Consider the following 19,002-nt stretch of genomic DNA (forward strand, 5'->3'; position numbering starts at 1 on the left):
GATATTTCTTAATACAATCTCAATATGTCGTAGGTGTCTTTACGAAGAGAAAACTATATTTTTATTCACTATATACACACATACGTTTGGAGTATTTTGGATAATTTATAATTATCACACACTAGAAAGTTAGTTTTATATTAAAAGGATAAATTATAAAAATGTTTTTAAGTGCTAAATCTCCCATTAAGTTTCTTATTAGTAATTGAGATTGAGATTCCAATTATAATGTAATTAGATATTTTGAAGTGATAAGGCAGAGAAACTTGAGAGACACCCCAGTAACCAAGGAAATTATTGTTGAACGAGAAAATGCAATAGTTGGCTGGTTGAGTCAACTGTGTTGGAGCCTTGGGGCCGGGGCCGGGGGGGTGGGTCTATAAGGTAGCTGGGATAGGTCATATCTGAGGAGGGGGAGGGTGAGACTAAATATATGCATTTAGGAGAAAAAGCAGCTGAAAAGGTTGGGAAAAGTGGAAGAAAGAAGGTAGGAACAAAAAAACACATCAAATCAAACTCCTTTTTACCCCCCCCTCAGTAGTGTGTTGATGAATAGTAAGGGTGTGAGAGAAGGAATTGAGAAAGGTTTGATGAGGCCCCCACGCTCGCAAAGATGATTCAACCCCAAAAACAACACAAATGCTTTCATACACTCCAATATGATGATGAATGATATGTGTGTGGTGCTTGTGGGGGGTTTTTTTTCTTTCTCTCCCCGTCACTCTCAACCTTTACAAATTGAACCGTGTCTCCTCTCTCTCTCTCTCTCTCTTACAAGGTGGTGTTTGTTAAAGACAAAGGCTCCTTTTGTTAATAACTTTTTCTATAATTTTTTTTTTTAAAAAAAAAAAAATTTGAAAAAGAAGAAGATATTTTATGTGTATTTTGAGTTGATTGTTTAATATTTTTGTTTTAAAAAGTAAAAATAAGGAAAAATGTTATCAAACAAAACCCCCTTTTTTGTCTTTTATTTTCGGTTCTCAAGCCAAAGAAATTAGCAAACAATCGAAAACATTATTCGTTTGTTAATGTGTTTTGGGTTGTTTCTCAATATTTTTATTTTGAAAAAAAAAAAAAAAAAACAAACAAACAAACAAAGAGCAACACAAACTCAAAGCTCCAAAAATTATGTTTTTTGAAATGGTAGGTGTTATCTACGTGAATATTATTTTCTAAAAATTTGATTAAAAAAATAATGAAAATTTTCTTTTTTGCTTTTTAAGAAATAATATCTACCTAGGACTAAGAGAACATTATAAGAGCACATAGCATTCTCCAAAAATCTATTTCAAGGCGTATTTTATGTTTGGACAGAGTTTTCTTTCAAACTGGATTGAAGGAATTTTCAATCCAGTTTGTAAAAGTGACATGTGTCATTTTTTTTTAATAACATGTGAGATGCACATGAATTTTTAATAAAATTTATTCTAATTTTGTCATTACTATTAAAAAAATATGTGATTTTCACATGTTCACGTGTCACTTTTATATATTAGGTTTAAGGAAATTCGTCCAACCTAGTGTAGAGAAAACTCTGTGCTATTTGTTTAGGGTTGTTTCTTAGTATTTTTTATTTTGAAAATAGAATAATGAAAACAAAAAACATAGAGTGTAACACAAACTAACCATTTACACTCCTCAAAACTTGAAAAACTGTTGAGACTGTTTTTACATTTAAGTCACATTAAAATACGCTTTTTTTTATTTAAAAACAAAAACAAAAAACAAAAAACACCATTTAAAACGCGTTAACAAACACAGAATATGATGAAGCTTGGTTTTGGTTGGAACTTAGAATATATATGATGAAGCTTGGTTTTGGTTGGAACTTGGAATATGAAGTTGTACGTGTTGGGCACATAAGCTAAAAAGTCCATTCCTTTTATATTGCCTTTTGAACTTATGCCTTCGCTTCCCTTTTTTTTTTTTTTTTTTTTTTGGGTATTGTTCGCTTCTTTCTTCAAATCTTCTTTCCCATGCAGTTTTAAGTCACGCTTTTATTACCTATATACTTTTATTCTTCCACTTTTTTTTCTTTCTTTCATTTCTTCCCATTGAAACCCAAATGTCTCACTAATAAGAATCTGCCATGTCTCTTTGCCTTTAGAGTTTAGACCCAAACAAAAGAATAATTAACAAACCACTCTAATCTAATAATCTAATAACATATATATTAAAGAAAATTATGATCAAGATTCTTGGAATTCTCAACCATTGGTTTGGAATTCAACGGTTAGGATTTTGTCGTATATCACCTCAATAGTTGATATGGTTAATATCAAATCATTGAATTCCAAACCAATACTTAAGAATTAAATAAATTTAGTCGGTAGAATGCTCTAATTGTTATAGAAAATCTTACTATATTTTTGTTAAATTATTTTGAAGAGCGTTATTATTTATTTTTCAATAATTAAGAATTTTTTTTTTGTTTAAAAAAAAAAATTGTATAAATATCTAAAACCTTTCGACATCAAAGGGCTCAACTTGCTTTAAAAGCAACGGTACTGAGTTGGGTTGCCGTGACTCATCATCAACTCAACTCACTCATGTCAGCTGATTCTCCCACCACCCTCCAAGAGAAAACGATCAAAATTACATGGAAGGAGAGAGAGTGACGCTGACTGTCATTGTTGCCCCCACACAAAGTGTAAGTGGACGCGGCATCTCTCTCTCTCTCTCTCAGTCTCAGAGAAAAGCATAGGCGTTGATGATGATGATGATGATACTCGAGTCCAAGACACAGAAAAGAAAAAGATATGTGATGTACAGAATCTATTCTCACCGCCTGTTTCGTCCAGATAGGCCCCACCCCCACCCTCTTCTCCGTAGGCCCCACCTCACACCACCATTACCCCCTCCCCCCCTCCTCCTCCTCCTCGTCCTCGATAAATAATTAGGAGCCCCTACAAGCAACATAAATTTATGCCCCAAGTTCAAGCTTTTTTATTTTTTTGTTAAAAAAGAATTAAACTACTTTTAAAACATTATCGTTTTGGTTGAATAAACTAACGGAAACGAACGTCAAAAGGAATAAATAATTTTTATTTTCACCGGCGATGCCGACGCCGGTTAGTGTGGCCAGGCAATGCTTGACTCCGGAGGCGGCCCACGCGCTAGACGAGGCCGTGGGCGTCGCGCGCAGACGGGGACACGGGCAAACGACGTCGCTCCACGCCGTGTCAGCGCTCCTCTCACTTCCCTCTTCCACCCTACGCGAGGCCTGCGCGCGTGCAAGGAACTCAGCCTACTCGCCCCGCCTACAATTCAAGGCCTTAGACCTGTGCCTGAGCGTCTCGTTAGACCGGGTCGCCTCCACCCAACTCTCCGACGACCCGCCCGTGTCGAACTCGCTCATGGCCGCGATAAAGCGCTCCCAAGCGAACCAGAGGAGACAGCCCGAGAATTTCCATCTCTACCATCAGATTCCAAACCAATCATCGATCTCGTGCGTCAAAGTGGAGCTCCAGCATTTGATTTTGTCGATTCTCGATGACCCGGTGGTGAGCCGGGTGTTCGGCGAAGCAGGTTTTCGGAGCTCCGAAATCAAGCTAGCTATGGTTCGCCCTCTCCCTCAGCTCCTCAGGTACTCGCGCTCCAGAGGTCCGCCTTTGTTTCTCTGCAATCTGAGCGAGTACTCGGACCGGGGTCCGGCTCCAGCTCGTCGGAGCTTCGCCTTTCCGTTCTCGGGGTTTCCCGGGTTCTGCGGCGGAGACGAGAACTGTAGGCGGATTGGGGAGGTGATGAACAGGAACAAGGGGAGGAATCCTCTGCTTGTGGGTGTATGCGCCTACAGTGCACTCCAGAGCTTCACAGAGGCAACAGAGAAGAGAAAAGATAGCGTTTTGCCTGTGGAGCTTTCTGGGTTGAACGTAATTTGCATTGAAAACGACGTCTCAGAGTTCGTCACGGAGAATAGCGATAAAGGGTCTGTGTGTTTGAGGTTTGGTGAGGTGGGTTCGATGCTGCAGCAAAGTTTGGGACCTGGGTTGGTCGTGAATTTCGGAGACTTGAAGGCTTTTGTGAGTGACGAGGCCTCAGGTGAAGCAGTGAGCCATGTCGTTGACCAACTGACGAAGTTGCTGGAGCTTCATGCTGGGAAAGTATGGTTGATAGGTGCAGCCGCGAGCTACGAGTCGTATTTGAAGTTTGTGAATAAATTTCCATCCATTGAGAAGGACTGGGACTTGCAGCTTCTACCCATCACTTCTCTCAGGCCGCCTTCCATGGCTGAATCATACCCCAGGTCCAGGTAAAGTTGTCTGGATTTATTGTTTATACTGTACTTCTTGGGTTTTGCTTTGTATTATTATATTCAAGGGCTCTCTATTTTTTGAAGTCGTTATATGAGTTTGCATGTAGGATCTTTGTTTGCTTCTGAAATTTAATATTGCATTGCCTTGCTCTTATTGCAATATTAAATTTAGAGTCATATATTATGTTATTAGCATATTGTACTTCTGAAGAACTGGGGATACTATTTTAATCAAATTTCTGAATATATAACATTTGTTTACTTTTGAAATTTAAATTTTTATCTTGTCTTGCTGTGGCTTGTAGTTTCCAACGTTTCTTTCTTTTTTCTTTTTTCAAATCACAATCTTTGGAGGAGTGAGGTTATACCCCACGTAGTCGAATTGGTGGATATTGTTTTATATGTAGTAATTTTAGAGTGAGAATTATCTTATCATGTATGAGTACAAAATTTGAGGAATTTCTTTTTCCCGTGTTAAACTACACATGAATATTTATTTCAGTTTAGTATTAAATATTATTTTATCTTATCTATAATTTATTTAATATATAGAATCATGTTTTTCTACATCATTTAGAGTTGATTACCTGGCCATGTAACTTGCCAGGGATGCACTGGTTAGGGTATTAACATTTACAATGGTGAATTATAGGATTTTAGGGAAATTAGGAGCTAAGATGAGTTTTGTGTTTAATTTCTTTCTCCAGTTAACGTTCTTATTCAGTATGGCATGTTATATGAAGTGGTCCAGGATTCAACTGCAGTAGTTGGACGTTAGGGTATCAATTGGCAGTGCCTCTCAAATGATTCGAAATAGAATTAGATTGATGCCATAATCATAGACTAACTTCTCTCCAATTCTTTCATCAATTCCCTTGGCTCTCTCTCGCTCTGTTTTTTCCGCTGGTGGTGTCTTGGCAGCTTTTTTGTTAATGTTATACTCTTATATTGTACACTTTACATACTTCTTGAAATGGAGTTTTTCAGGTTCTTCTGTAACCCATAGCTAGTCCTTGTCTTGGCTGCAGATGTATGACCACCTGATATCTCCAACTTTACCCAATCCTGGCATGACGTTTGCAATCTAAGACTGCAAAATATCTGTTAATGCAGCACCTTTTACTGTTTGCTTACTTGCTCATACTCCACCATGTATGCTCAATCAATAAAAGTTGGCCAGGGTTGCAACTGGCAAGAGCCTTAGCAACTTGTTAGGACTAGGTTTAGTTGTGATTTTGAGCAATATGAATATGTTTGGACTACCTATCTGTACTATCTTTAAAATTTGACTTGGATACATATGGCCCATTAGATTTAACAGTTATGTTGTCATGATATGTTTTCAGCTTGATGGACTCATTTGTTCCATTTGGTGGATTCTTTTCAACACCTTCTGACTTAAAGGTCCCATTCAGTAGCTCATATCGCTGCATTCCCCGTTGTCATCAGTGCAATGAAAAGTGTGAACAAGAAGTAATTGATGTTTCAAAGGAAGGCTTTACTGCTTCAATTGCAGATCAATCCAAATCTAGCTTGCCTTCTTGGTTGCAGATGACTGAACTTGGCACTAACAAGGGACTGGATATGAAGGTGTGTATCCCTTTCATATAATTCTTCAAATGCAGCCTGACTTCACCTTACAATGACTTGAATCTATGCTCCTGTTTGTCAACTAGTGTCCACTGGCGTGTGAAACAAGGCTTTTTTTTTCTTCTCTCTTATGAGTAGGGCATTGGAACCAAGGGTTTAATTGCTAATATGTGCAATATGCATGACCCCTGCAATAGGGAAATTTCATTGTTCACCGATATAGGTTGCCATCTTCTTGCAGTGTGAGCCTTTAAGCCTTTATAATGGGTCCATTAGTGCAAAGAAAGATATGATTTCTTGAAAGAGCTGAAAGAGCTTCAGCTGGTTGATAGAAAAGGTCTTTTTTTTTTTTTTTTTTCTTGTCTATTCAATGAGGGGAGAGGGGAGAGGGAGGGTGGTAGATAAGTATGTAAATAGGTGACCTTTATGTCTTAAATAAGGGGTGATATTTATGTCCAAAATGACATACTTGATGGGTTTAGACTTTTAGTGGTTAAGGTCCACTATCTATCATGGTTTGGTTCCAGAACCAGGTGATGCTATTTTATTTGTGTGAACAATGAAAGCTTTCACTAGAAGTTTAAGAATCTTCTACAGAATTTGTTTAAAAACCAGTTTATTATCTCTTCAGTGCAGACCAAAGATGATGGAGTGGTATTGGGTGCCAAAGTTACCGGAGTACAAAAGAAATGGGACAATATATGCCATCGTCTTCATCAAACTCAACAATTCCCTGAAGCAAACACATTTCCAACTCTTTTGGGCTTTCAAATTGTTGAAGACAAGAAGGAAAACACTGATAATCACAGCAGCCACAACACAGATGCATCTTCAAGTGAAACCAACTGTGTGAATGTGGATTCATCCACGTCCATGGATGTGCAAAAGATTGCTACATTACAATCAGGGGGTCCTTTTACTGTGGTTAGCAAGGCTAAGAATGAGAGTTTGCTATCCAAACAATGGGAAAAACCTTCAAAAGGGGAAGATCTTGAGTCAGGTGGCCTCAATTCTCCACGCAGTTTATCCAATTCCAGTGTGGGTGATGGTAGTGGAACCTCTCCCACATCTGCAACTTCTGTGACGACAGATTTAGGACTGGGAATATGCTCTTCTCCCACTAGTGATAAGCCAAAGAAATCTATAAATAAAAATCTAGTAGAGCTTTCACATGAATTCTCAGGTTGCCTTTCTGCAGACGTTGATTTGGTCAATGGGAATATCTCTAATCGTCTGACTCAATCTTCATCCTGCTCAAGTCCTGACTACGGTGGGCAGTTTGGCCCAAGAGAGTTCAAGACACTATTTAGAGCACTGACTCAGAGGGTCGGCTGGCAAGATGAAGCCATTTGTGTTATTAGCCAAACAATAGCCTGCTGCCGAACAAGAAGTGAAAAGCGCCATGGAGCAAGTCTGAGAGCGGATATATGGTTCAACTTCATCGGACCTGATAGGTTTGGTAAGAAGAAAATTGCTCTTGCCCTTGCTGAGATATTACATGGAAGCCGGGAACATTTCATTTGTATGGATTTGAGTTCCCAAGATGAGATGATCTATTCAAACTCGATCTTTGATTGCCAAGAAATGAATGGCTATGATGTAAAGTTCAGGGGGAAGACTCTTGTTGATTATCTTGCGGGGGAGTTGAGCAAGAAACCCTGGTCTGTTGTCTTCCTTGAAAATGTAGATAAAGCTGATGTGCCAGCTCAGAATCTTTTGTCTCAGGCTATTCGGACTGGTAAACTTTCAGACTCACATGGAAGAGAAATCAGCATCAATAATGCAATGTTTGTGACAACTTCAACATTCTCAAAGGGAAAAAATCTTCGCACTTTTGGGAGGGAGTCCTCAAACTACTCTGAGGAAAGAATATTAGGAGCAAAAGGCTGGCCAATGCAGATAAGAATTGGACATGCCTTTGGAGACAATACCAAAAGCCAAAACATAAGTGTGTCTGACACAATGAGAAAAGACATCTCCAGTCCAACCTTTTTTAATAAAAGGAAGCTTATCGGTGGCAATGAATCTCCGGGGCAGCCTGAAATCTCAGACATGGCCAAACGGGCTCACATGACGTCAACTAGGCATCTAGATTTGAACCTTCCGGCTGAAGAGATTGAGGTGCGCGACACCGATGACGGAAACTCTGACAACAATTCCATCTCCAATAACTCCAAAGCTTGGTTGCAAGATTTCTTTGATCAGGTGGATAAAACAGTAGTTTTCAAGCCATTTGATTTCGATGCACTTGCCGACATACTATTGAAGGAGATCAAGAAGAGCTTCCACAAGATTGTTGGCTCGGACTGTTCACTAGATATTGACTCTAAAGTCATGGATCAATTACTTTCAGCTGCATGTATATCAGACAGGAACAGAGTGGTTGAGGATTGGGTGGAACGAGTCCTCAGCAGGGCATTTGCAGAAGTTCCTAAGAGATACAGCCTCACTGCTCATTCAATTGTGAAACTTTCTACTTTTGAGGAACTAGCCCCTGGAGTTTGCCTTCCCCCTAGAATTATTCTTAATTGATATGTTAGAAAGCTTAGTATTGTAATTAGATGTATAATGTTAGCATTTAGCATCTAGTTACCCTTGTTTTAGCCTCTTAGTCCCATATTTTGTTGGGTCGTTTCCAGGCCATGCTTTGTGTATGATATGTAATCTGTGGCTAGTGCTTGTGGGGTTATATTCTATGTACTAAATCAGTTGTCTTGGTTTCTCTATCCTAAATTTTGTTCCTAGAATTTGTGTTTATAAAAGTTCTGCAAAGGTTTGTGAATTAATTATCATCGTTATTTAAATATATCATTTAGTGAACAAGTTTCAACCTCATTTTTCAAATGTAAATGTAAATATAAAATAGCATAGTTTCTATTAAAGTATTAATTAAATAATTAAATTAACTTGGATAAGTGGGTACTCCAATAGCCTCTCATTTCCATGTTCCATGGCTAACTATTCTAGTTGGTCGGATATTGAAAATTATTGTGTTTACTTACAATCGAGTGCACATGTTAGTTAGATTGATTTTTTTTTTTTTTTTTACATGTCCGCACAAGAGGAGAGATGGAAATTCGAACTAGTGACCTCCGCTTCATTAAGTGTGGTCCTAGCCGATTGAGCTATCTCTTAGGGACAGTTTGTTTTAGGAGTAAGTGATTTGTTTTAGTTTTTATTTTTATTTGGAAGAGATTGCCACGTCACATGACCGGCCAAGGTTGTTTGATTAGTGCCCTTATGATGGCTAATGAAATTAGCCCACACTAATTATTTATTTTCAATTCCGAGAGATATTTCAAAGCAAACAAAGACAAAAACCGAATTTCCTGCCTTGTCCAATTTTCGATATATTTTTTTTCTCTCGAATTCTTTTCCGTTTCTGGTGGGTGCATGATATAAACGTCGGCCTCTAATTTACTTCTAAAAGGCGTCGTTTTATATTGCTCATGCATGCAAAGCGGCATGTCGTATAAGACCGAAATTACTCTAATAGCCATTTAGCCATTGAGTTCGCACGCCTTTTTGCTGACAAATCAGAAAACGCCACTCACACAGCGACCGTACACCGTCGATGCTGGTGGTGAAAAATGCAAATCCCTAACCCAAAATCCTGGTCGACCATTCAGTAATTACTTCGCGGTGAAAATGGCTTCCATCTCCGCTAGCCCTCGCTCTGTCGAAGAGATCTTCAAGGACTACACCGCTCGCCGCTCCGCCCTCATTCGCGCCCTCACCTACGGTCCCCACCACTGCCTCTCTCTCTCTCTCTTTCTCCTCAAAACCCTAATTTTTTTTTTTTTACATTCATAATGTGTGTATACTTATATGCATGATTGTTGATTTTCATTGGCGTTATTTTTTGTTTGTGTGCTTTTTCCAGATGTGGACGAATTCTATTCGCTTTGCGATCCAGGTTAGTTCGTTTTGGCTTTTTTTTTTTGAACTTTTTTTCAGCTTCTGTTTGGGTGCCGAGAAAGTGTGGAATATGACAAATGAGGAATATTTTGACCTTTTTTTTTTTTTTTTTTTTTTTGGGTTTCGGACCTTTCACTGTGATGTTTTGGTTTTAGAAGAGATGAAAATGTCACTTACTAGTGAGGGAAATAGTCGAAATGGGTTAAAGTTGGGTGGAAATTTACAAAAGCTTGGCACTTTCTACACTTATCCTTATTTTCTCTGGTTTCCTTCATTCTCTCATAAACCAAACAGAGCGCTAGTGGTAGCTTTTAGGGCTTGTTTAGTACTGTTTTATTTTTTTCTTGGTTCTATTTGCTTCACTCGCTTTGCATTTATGGTTTATTTATAAAACTATGGCTTCTTTTTATCTCAACCGTTTTGGTTTTATGAGATTCAGAGAAGGAGAATTTGTGTTTGTACGGACATCCCAATGAGTCGTGGGAGGTGACTCTGCCGGCAGAGGAAGTTCCACCGGAGCTTCCCGAGCCAGCTTTGGGGATCAATTTCGCAAGAGATGGGATGAAGCGCACAGACTGGCTTTCGTTGGTTGCCGTGCACAGTGATTGTTGGTTGCTCTCTGTGGCTTTCTACTTTGGTGCTCGGCTTAATCGCAATGAGAGGTACATTGTTCTTTCTCACCTCAGTTTTAGGTCAATATGCTTTGTGTGAATTGCGTTTTGTTGGTCTTTTAGTGCTGATGAGCTACATATTACAATTACTGCTTTAGTAGCCCTCGACGTTTTCGCAGAGGTTTAGGCCAATGAGTTTTTATGTTTTCCTGCACACCACAGATTTGTCTTAACTAGTGAATTTTGAATATGCCTGCCTTATGGAGATTTTTTTTCTCTGTTTTTTCTTGTTTCCAAATTCTCTAGGTTGATAAGCATTGTATTTTCTCCTGTGTACTAGGGTTACGCCCCTCTGCTCTCATCAATTTATTTATCAAAAAAAAAAGCATATTATTTTTGTTATTGGAATTATTATCCTGTTTAAGGAACTTGTATCCGCTGTTAACATAAAGAGTTTGTACTTCTTGAAGTTTGCTTTAATGCTGGTTAAAGCGTGAAACTTGTGATGACAGTTTTCAAGGCCTTGTGGAGTTGTGGTTTAGATTTGTATCTAGGGAGAACGTGTTTTCTGTTTTATCTTGTCTCCAAATTCTATAGGTTGATTAGCGTTGTATTTTCTTTATTGGAATTGTTATTCTGTTTAAGGAACTTGTATTCTGCTGTCTTCATAAAGAGTTTATTCTTCTTGAAGTTTGCTTTAGTTGAAGCGTGAAACTTGTAATCTGTATAACAATTTTAAAGGCTAGTTTGTATTTGAGTCTAGCTAAGCATTTTGCAGAGTGAGGGAGATGCAAGAGCTTCAGTTTTCTTGAGAGAAAGAGCGCCTCAATGCTGCAGTTAATTATCTCTGCCTATAATTCTATCTCCATAATGTCCAAACATCATCTTTTCATATTTGGATTTTCTTTTTTTACTGCTAAGCAGTAAAGATGCATAGACACATAAACACCCACATTTACAACTGGCAAAGATACAAGGTTGTGCTAATCAGATGTGTTAATAACAGTAGACAAAACCAAGAAAGATGCACATATCATTGGAAGTTGCGTGGCCCAGTGGTAAGGGATGTCAAGTGTGTTAGTTGTATGTGTTTTTAATCCTCGTGCTGTTACAAGAGTTGAAACTTTCTTTTTTTTTTTGATAAGTAGAGTTGAAACTTTCTTTAAAATATGTCACCCTTTTGTTGAACCACATTACCTAACCCTATTTTTTTTAATAAGTCACATTACCTAACCCTATTATTATATAGGTAAATGTAATCTGCTACTTACTTGATCATGGATTACCCAAGGAGTTGGCCAATTAAGCGGTTAATATATGCTGGAGCATCCAAAATTACGTGTATATATATATATATATGCTGGAGCATTGAAATTCTGCTGTGGATCTGTAGAGAATCTGCTCTAAGTGTTATTTGCCCTGAAAGTGGATTCAGCCCCCAGTAGGGTGATTAGTTAGCAGCTCTTGACCCTTAGGGTCTTGTATGACAGTTTGTTTTCTTTGTTCCTCTGCCTAAATTGTAGTGTTACCTACTCAAAACTAATAGTATGCCTCTTCTACGATTCATTCACCTTTTGAAAAATAAGAGAAAGTCTCAGGCGAAAAAGGGAAAAGAAAAGAAGCTTTTGGAAAAGCATTGCCGTTGCTGTAACTTTTGTATTTATTTATATTATCCTGTTTAATTAGTTGGGAAACTGAAATCTTTTGGAATATATGTAGAAAAAAGCTTTTACGTCTTCTTAAGCATCTTACACAAGTTACCAATAATTGGCAGGCTACTTTGTCCTGTTATTTTCCTCTTTGCTTGTTGGAAAAAGTTTACATACCTTCCTTGAACGACCACCCAATAGTCAATGTTCCCTTCAAACTATAGATTCTGTCAATGTCCCCCAGGCTAGCAAAAATACAAAAATTATCATAATTTTTTTAATAAGACAAAAATACCCTTATATCGAAAAAAGGAAAAACTAAAAAAGAAGAAGGGTTGGTCGTCAAACCACCCTTAAGGATGGATCAGTCACCCCCAAAACTAATGGGGTGGCCGAGCCATCCCCAAATCAGACGGGAGTGGCCAAGTCACCCAAAAAAATGATTGGCGGTGGTCCGACCACCATCACCAAGTGTTGGAGGTGGTTTGGCCAACCTAGGGTTATTATTATTATTATTATTATTATTGTTGTTGTTGTTGTCATTGGGAGGACATTGACAATCGGGTGATAGTTTGAGGGAAGTGTGGACTTTTCATTATGTGTTTTTTTGGATAAACTTCATTAAACCCCTCTGAACTTTCATCACTTTTGCAAATACCCTTCTAAAGTTTAAAACCTCCAATTTAGTGTATCGAACTTTCAATTTTTTGCAATGTGACCCTAAATTGAGAGTTTTTGTAGTTTGGGGGTTAATTGACAAAGTGATGCAACTTCAGGAGGGTTAAGTGAAGTTTTCCCCCCTTTTATGCAGATCAAGATGAGCCTTGGTGGGTGGGGGTTGGGGTGTGTGTGTTGGATTTTGGTTTCAAAAATTAAATTGCTTAAATTTACTTGTGGATATTGTGTTCATAATACTCATCATCAAATGAACCATCGTCAATAATATAAGGCTACATGTGTTAGTTTGATGCTTATTTTACTGCAAAAAAGAAGAAGATATCATCCTCATAAACTAATAGCATTGAGATGTATGTGCAAAGTATTAAGTGTATTTTTAAAGATTGGGAAAAAGTACTCATTTGGAGAAGCCATAGGTGTAAAGTTCATTCTGCTGGAAGCATATTTTAGCCATGCTCTTCTTATAGAAGAAGTTCACATGATGTTGTAGTTAGGTTCTGTTGGATGCTACATGTCATATGCTTCCAGACTTGTGAAAAGTCTTTTAATGTAATGTTCTACCCAGTTTGTTTTTTCCTTCCTGTTGTAGACCATCACACTCCTTAGGGACAACCAAATGATCATATTATCTGGATAGTTGAGATCACATGATATAACTTATATCTAGGATCATTATATGCAACAGCATGCTGTCTCACATTTTGGAATAATTTGCTTGTCTGTCCAATTTTCTTTGTTCTGCTCTACTTCTTGTCCCTTTAATTTCCTTATATCTTTTCAAATCATTTAGCTAAGATGGTGGCAAACCCTTGGCATTGCTGCTAATGGTCATCGGTTCTCATGCATAGTGCCTTTCCGCCTTGTGCTCTTTTTGTCTAATGTATCACTGGTTCTGATACATAGTGCCTTTCCACGTTGTGCCCTTTTCGTCTAGTATGTCACGCATCTTGTTTCAAGTGATGTTATGTCCTAGGGACTTTAATTGAGACTTTATACGCCTTCACTCAACAGGAAGCGTCTATTTAGCATGATAAATGATCTGCCCACTGTCTTTGAAGTCGTAACTGGAAGGAAGCCTACAAAAGACAAGCCCGGTATGGATAGTGGAAGCAAAGCCAAGAATAGCACAAAGGTGAAATTGTTTCTTCTTTTTTCTCCCAGAGGGATGAAAGTAATAAAAACCTTTAAACTTTCTATTCTTTCCTTTTCAATCTGTTCCTTACCAATTTTTAGGTTTGAAACCCATCTTTGCTTTGTAGAGATCAATTGATGGGCAGATGAGAAGCAATGCTAAGTTACTTGACGAAAGTTTTGGAGAGGATGAAGATGAGCACAGTGAAACCCTTTGTGGGAGCTGTGGGGGAAATTACAATGCTGATGAGTTTTGGATTGGTTGTGACATATGCGAGAGGTGGTTTCATGGGAAGTGTGTGAAGATAACTCCTGCCAGGGCAGAAAGTATCAAGCAGTACAAATGCCCTTCTTGCAGCACCAAGAGGGGCAAGCAGTAGTATCCAATGTAAAGCTTTTGGAGAGGTTAGCCTCATTGTTTTGGTCACTGATTTTGTTGTAATGAAGTGATGGTATATGCAGTAGGCTTTGAGCATCAAATATTTATCATTAAGAGGTACTCTTTAGCATTGGTTGAAGCTCGTATTCACTTTTTTCGACGCAAATTCCTTCTTATGTATGTGTAATATAGAAAACTGCTTTATGATAGTTTAATCACAAATGCTCAGTGCTAAATGTTTGCAATTAATCTATAATATGTCTTATTGTAATAGTTTAGTCATGTTTTCACAGCATCTGGATGATATCCAGTGGCATACCACAATTGGTGATGAGTTGAAACTCTGTCATCCTGGTAGAGTTAATTCTAATGTAGTACCAATACTGGCTTTTTTCTGTTCTGCATTTGTGTGTATAAGCTGCTAGTTTTTGAAGTCTCAGATTGATCCAAGGGGTACATCATTTTGTGCCACGTGATTAAACAATGTTTCTTCTCTGTTCTGTTTTAATTTCATTTACGAGGTTATGTTAAAAAATGGGAAATTTGGAGAGACGCGAGAGAGATTTGGAGGAGAGACAAAATTGAGATAGTATAAAAAATGAATATAATATTATTAAAAAGATTATTTTAATAAAGTAGAGAGTTTTAGAGACTGAAATGTATGGGGTTTTGAAAAAGTTGGTAGTTAAATATAGAAAGAGGCTTATTGTTTTGGTTAAAATTTAGAGAAATTTTGCCTAGTTCAATGTGAATGCACTTATTGTTATTTTCTAAATTGTTTGAATTCTAGAGGTGAAAGCATAAAATAACTCTTGAGGAGTTGGTTAAAATTCTGAAAGAGGAGGGGAACCGAAAACATGTGTTTCTTCTCTTAAGCTGATGGTGTTTTATGCGCTGGATCCACTCCTTTGCCTTGGGTTCAGAGCATGCACGATGAATTTGACAAACAGTGAATGCATTATGCATTGAATATCAGGTGACATCTACACTCATTCCCACCACTCTGCCGAGGATCCTTTGTTTCAACCAACATGTTCCTTGACCTCTGTTTTTGGTGCTGATGTGTGACTTATGAACACTACTACTCTACAGTCTTAATGAAGGGCAAGGGCGTGGCCCCCAATTCTGAGGTAATTATTCCGACGATGAAAGGATCACACCTTCCAACCAACTGCTTTCTTACCTTCCTTCTTTTGTTTATTTATTGATTGTGCTTCCAACTCTTTAATGTTGCTGTGAAAATTCAATAGTAATTTTCACTATCATATTAGAATTTTCATGTAGCATTTGTCTTATATCTTTGTTAGTCATTCTAATAATCATCAACTACACCTATATTTTTTATATGTCATGGTTTTCCATTTTTTCATGCTTTAAAGTATGCTCAAACCATCTTACTTGTAGTAAACCCATTGTTCCAGAATGAAACTGATGATAGAATTCTATGAGCCCTTTAGTAGATAAATTTTACCATCTTTTTTTAAATTTTAGAAGATTTGGATAATACGAGGAAACAAATGTCAGTTGGATGTGACTTTACAATTTTTTGAGCATTTGCTCCAGCGTGCGAATCTAGAGTACTCTTTAGTAGGTCAGTGGTCAGTGGATGAATGTGTATAGTAGTAGGTCACATCATTTTATGGGAAACAAAAATGATGAAGTTGGTCAGTGGAATTTTTCGAATGTGACTATAGAAGTGATTCGTCCTCTTAAGAGTTGGGCAAGGATATATAAGAGGAGCTCTTCTGTTCAAGCAGGAAAATTCTGCCTGAGCAAGAAGGCCACTCGCGCAAGAGAATTCCTCCCACTATTATCTGTTAGTATTTATGCCCCCTCTGTTTTATGTAGATAGTAACAGTTGATCTTATTCTTATCATCGGAGGTGACATGGTAGAAGTGTATTGGATGGCAAACATGTGACTTGGGGGCCCATCTTTCACCACTTTGGATGCAAGTATTTCCTGTTGAGTTCACATGCCATTTTCTATTGGGTGGTGGAGTACACGTGTATGTGCGTGCCAATTTTTCCCAGAACCATAGGTCATACCATTTTTTTTTTTTTTTTTTCCTTTTAACATTCTTGCAGAGATTATTACTACGACATAATTTTATTTTATTTATTTATTTAAAATAAAAATGAGGAGGCAGGGGAAAGGAAGGTTGTGGGTTTTGAGATAATTAAAAGCGATATAACATGAGAAGAAATGGGAAAATTTGTCGCATGAGAGTTTGATACTTGGAAGAATTTTGCTGACAGATCAAGAAAAAAAAAATGATGACTTGGATGATAGAATACTTTTCCATTGAAGTCTCGACAGATGGCAGCAAGCAATCATAGAGAAAGAATTGGGGTGGTTTGGCGAAGTTATGGGAAAGGATTTTTGCTTCTTAAATGCTGCATGAGAATTATTTTCAAATATCAGTTATCCAAACATTCCTAGTTACTCCTCAAGCTTCTCTCCCTTTCTTGGCTGAGCAAGAAGTCTGCTCGTGGAGCCCTCTGTAGAGGTAGAAGAATCCTGGCCTCTCACAAATTCCTATTTTTATTCATGTCCCCCGTGTTTTACGTAGATAATAATAACAATGGAAATATATAATTTTTTTCAAAAAATATGAGTCTTTCAAAAGAAAAAGGAAATAGCTGACTTTGTTACTTATGGACATAGTTTCCTCTAAATTGGGTTAGTAGAGTTTTCTCTATACTGAAAAAATACATGACAATTTTACTGACTGAAATTTTTTTTTAAAAAAAATCCTTTGAAAAACTCCGTCCCGACATTCACGGGTGGAATCACTTTCATGTATTTGGTTGCTCAAAAGTATTGAAAACAGGACCTTAACCTTTCAAGTGGGACAGACAAACTAAAGAGGCAACACCAAATCATAGTTGAGAGGATTACATTCCTCTTTGGATTATGGAGACAAATCTTTTAGACACATCAACTGTTGAGGAGCATCAAGGATTGCCTCATACATGTGAATTGAATACTGTGAGATCGATAGTAAACAACCATTCAAAGGTTTCAAAAATTCAAACCAACTAAACTACCAATGATGTAAACCACAATATATTTTCCACTAATTAGTATATAATAATAAATTAGGTGAAGACCTCTCCATTACAAAACAAAGATTATGAGCTATTTCAATTTAATATCTTAAAAAATAATAATAAAGAAAAAGGGATATACAGTCACAAACATGTGATTAAATTTGGTAATAAAAATATTATTTTTAGAGGATCCTAGAGTGCACTATTCATGACTTTTAACATGATTGATGCATTAAACAATTGAGCAAGAACAGAGAAAAATTAACACAAGAAAGATATACATGTGATTATTTTATAATATCATCACATTTAGTGTTAGTTAATTAAAGCTCTCATAGACTAATAGAGATGAATAAGTCAGTGAAAAAAGGTATTCCAAGATCACACTTGAGCATAATAAATATATGTCTATATGATAAGTTTGAAGATCACATAGAAATGCCTTTTGTTGTGCACCAATGATGATATTAATTATTATTATTTTTTTTAATACTGTAATTTTTTTCAGTCAATCTTTACTCAGTTGATCACTAGATTAAGAGGATAATTCATGGTGGATGACTCATTAATTTTTATATACGTACATAAATGTCATACTCTGAATTATCTAAAATCGGCCTTCAATGTAATTACCGTGTTACCCTTTCTAGAATGCAAAGGATTGAAGACTTTTTTACGTGTTTTTGTCTTTTTCAGTGATAGACGCATAATTGCATATAATAAAAGTTTTACCCTTTCTTGCCTTCGATATTGTTGAATTGTAAAGGGTGAAGCCTTGGGTTTTTTGTCTTTTCATCTTAACGCTGCAGCCTCTATGCGTTTTTTCATTTTTGTCTTTTACAAAGAGTACGAGGGAGAAATGGAGAGAACAAAGAAGACCCGACAGCCTATATATAGCAGGCTATATACGACTTTGCCTGTATGTATCATATTTATTCACTTTCGTAATGTTATACTAACAATTCTATTGGGTAATAATTTAAATATGCGATTGCGTAAGGATTCAGATGTTAATTTTCATAAATATTTTTTTTAATTAGATAAAGTACTGAGTTTTTAATGTTACTCTATTATTATCGAACATATAGTAATACTTTTGTTGTTGTTGTACACAGAAAATCAAGCACGTGTACCTCCCCAACTTGTAAGATAAAAAGTGGCTTTAGAAAATGATAATAAAACAAAAAGAAATTATACACGTGCTCTCATTCTTACAATACTCTCAAGTGCACAGTCTCTGACATAGTAGTAAAAATCATTATCAGGTCTAAAACTCAATAGTAATTCATCAAAAGTTTAATGGTGATTTTTGATGTCACGTTATGGAATATATATTTATAAGTGTGGGAATAAAAGTATATACAACATTTCTCATTAAACAAACTTGTACTACACCGGTAGTTGGTAGTTAGTGATGTGTGTACTACAAGATCAATAGTTTAATCTTCATGTTAAGAATAAGTGGTTAAGGAAATATTTTATTAGCCACCTGCTGCCATAATACCAATATTGTCTAGTGGAAAAAAAGTGTCATAAAAAGTAATTTTAATTGTGGAACCTTCTTGATAAACCAGTTGGACAAGAATTGAATCTATTAGGATTGAAACACGTATCTTTTGCGTCTTATTATGAAACACATGTTTAAAGGTATGATTCCAATTGAAACTCATGAACTCAAGCTGAATACAAACCAATTAGATGAAAATCGATCGACCAAATCTCTAATTTTTTGTATATCC

The 19,002-nt window shown here is 36.9% G+C and overlaps 2 protein-coding genes across 2 annotated transcripts; both read left to right on the plus strand.

Annotated features, from left to right (window-relative positions):
- Positions 1 to 2,908: 2,908 nt before the first annotated feature.
- LOC132186996 (protein SMAX1-LIKE 8) lies at positions 2,909 to 8,649 on the plus strand. Its single transcript, XM_059601136.2, has 3 exons — positions 2,909 to 4,252; positions 5,602 to 5,845; positions 6,482 to 8,649. The coding sequence occupies exons 1-3, from the start codon at positions 3,060 to 3,062 to the stop codon at positions 8,375 to 8,377; spliced, it is 3,333 nt and encodes a 1,110-aa protein (XP_059457119.1). The 5' UTR covers positions 2,909 to 3,059; the 3' UTR covers positions 8,378 to 8,649.
- Positions 8,650 to 9,366: 717 nt separating this feature from the next.
- On the plus strand, positions 9,367 to 14,343 carry AL1 (alfin-like 1). Its single transcript, XM_059601008.2, has 5 exons — positions 9,367 to 9,587; positions 9,729 to 9,761; positions 10,203 to 10,425; positions 13,713 to 13,833; positions 13,961 to 14,343. The coding sequence occupies exons 1-5, from the start codon at positions 9,494 to 9,496 to the stop codon at positions 14,210 to 14,212; spliced, it is 723 nt and encodes a 240-aa protein (XP_059456991.1). The 5' UTR covers positions 9,367 to 9,493; the 3' UTR covers positions 14,213 to 14,343.
- The last annotated feature ends 4,659 nt before the right edge of the window (positions 14,344 to 19,002 follow it).

Source organism: Corylus avellana, chromosome 6, assembly GCF_965113065.1.
Source record: "Corylus avellana chromosome 6, dhCorAvel1.hap1.2, whole genome shotgun sequence".
NCBI classification, from domain to species: domain Eukaryota; kingdom Viridiplantae; phylum Streptophyta; class Magnoliopsida; order Fagales; family Betulaceae; genus Corylus; species Corylus avellana.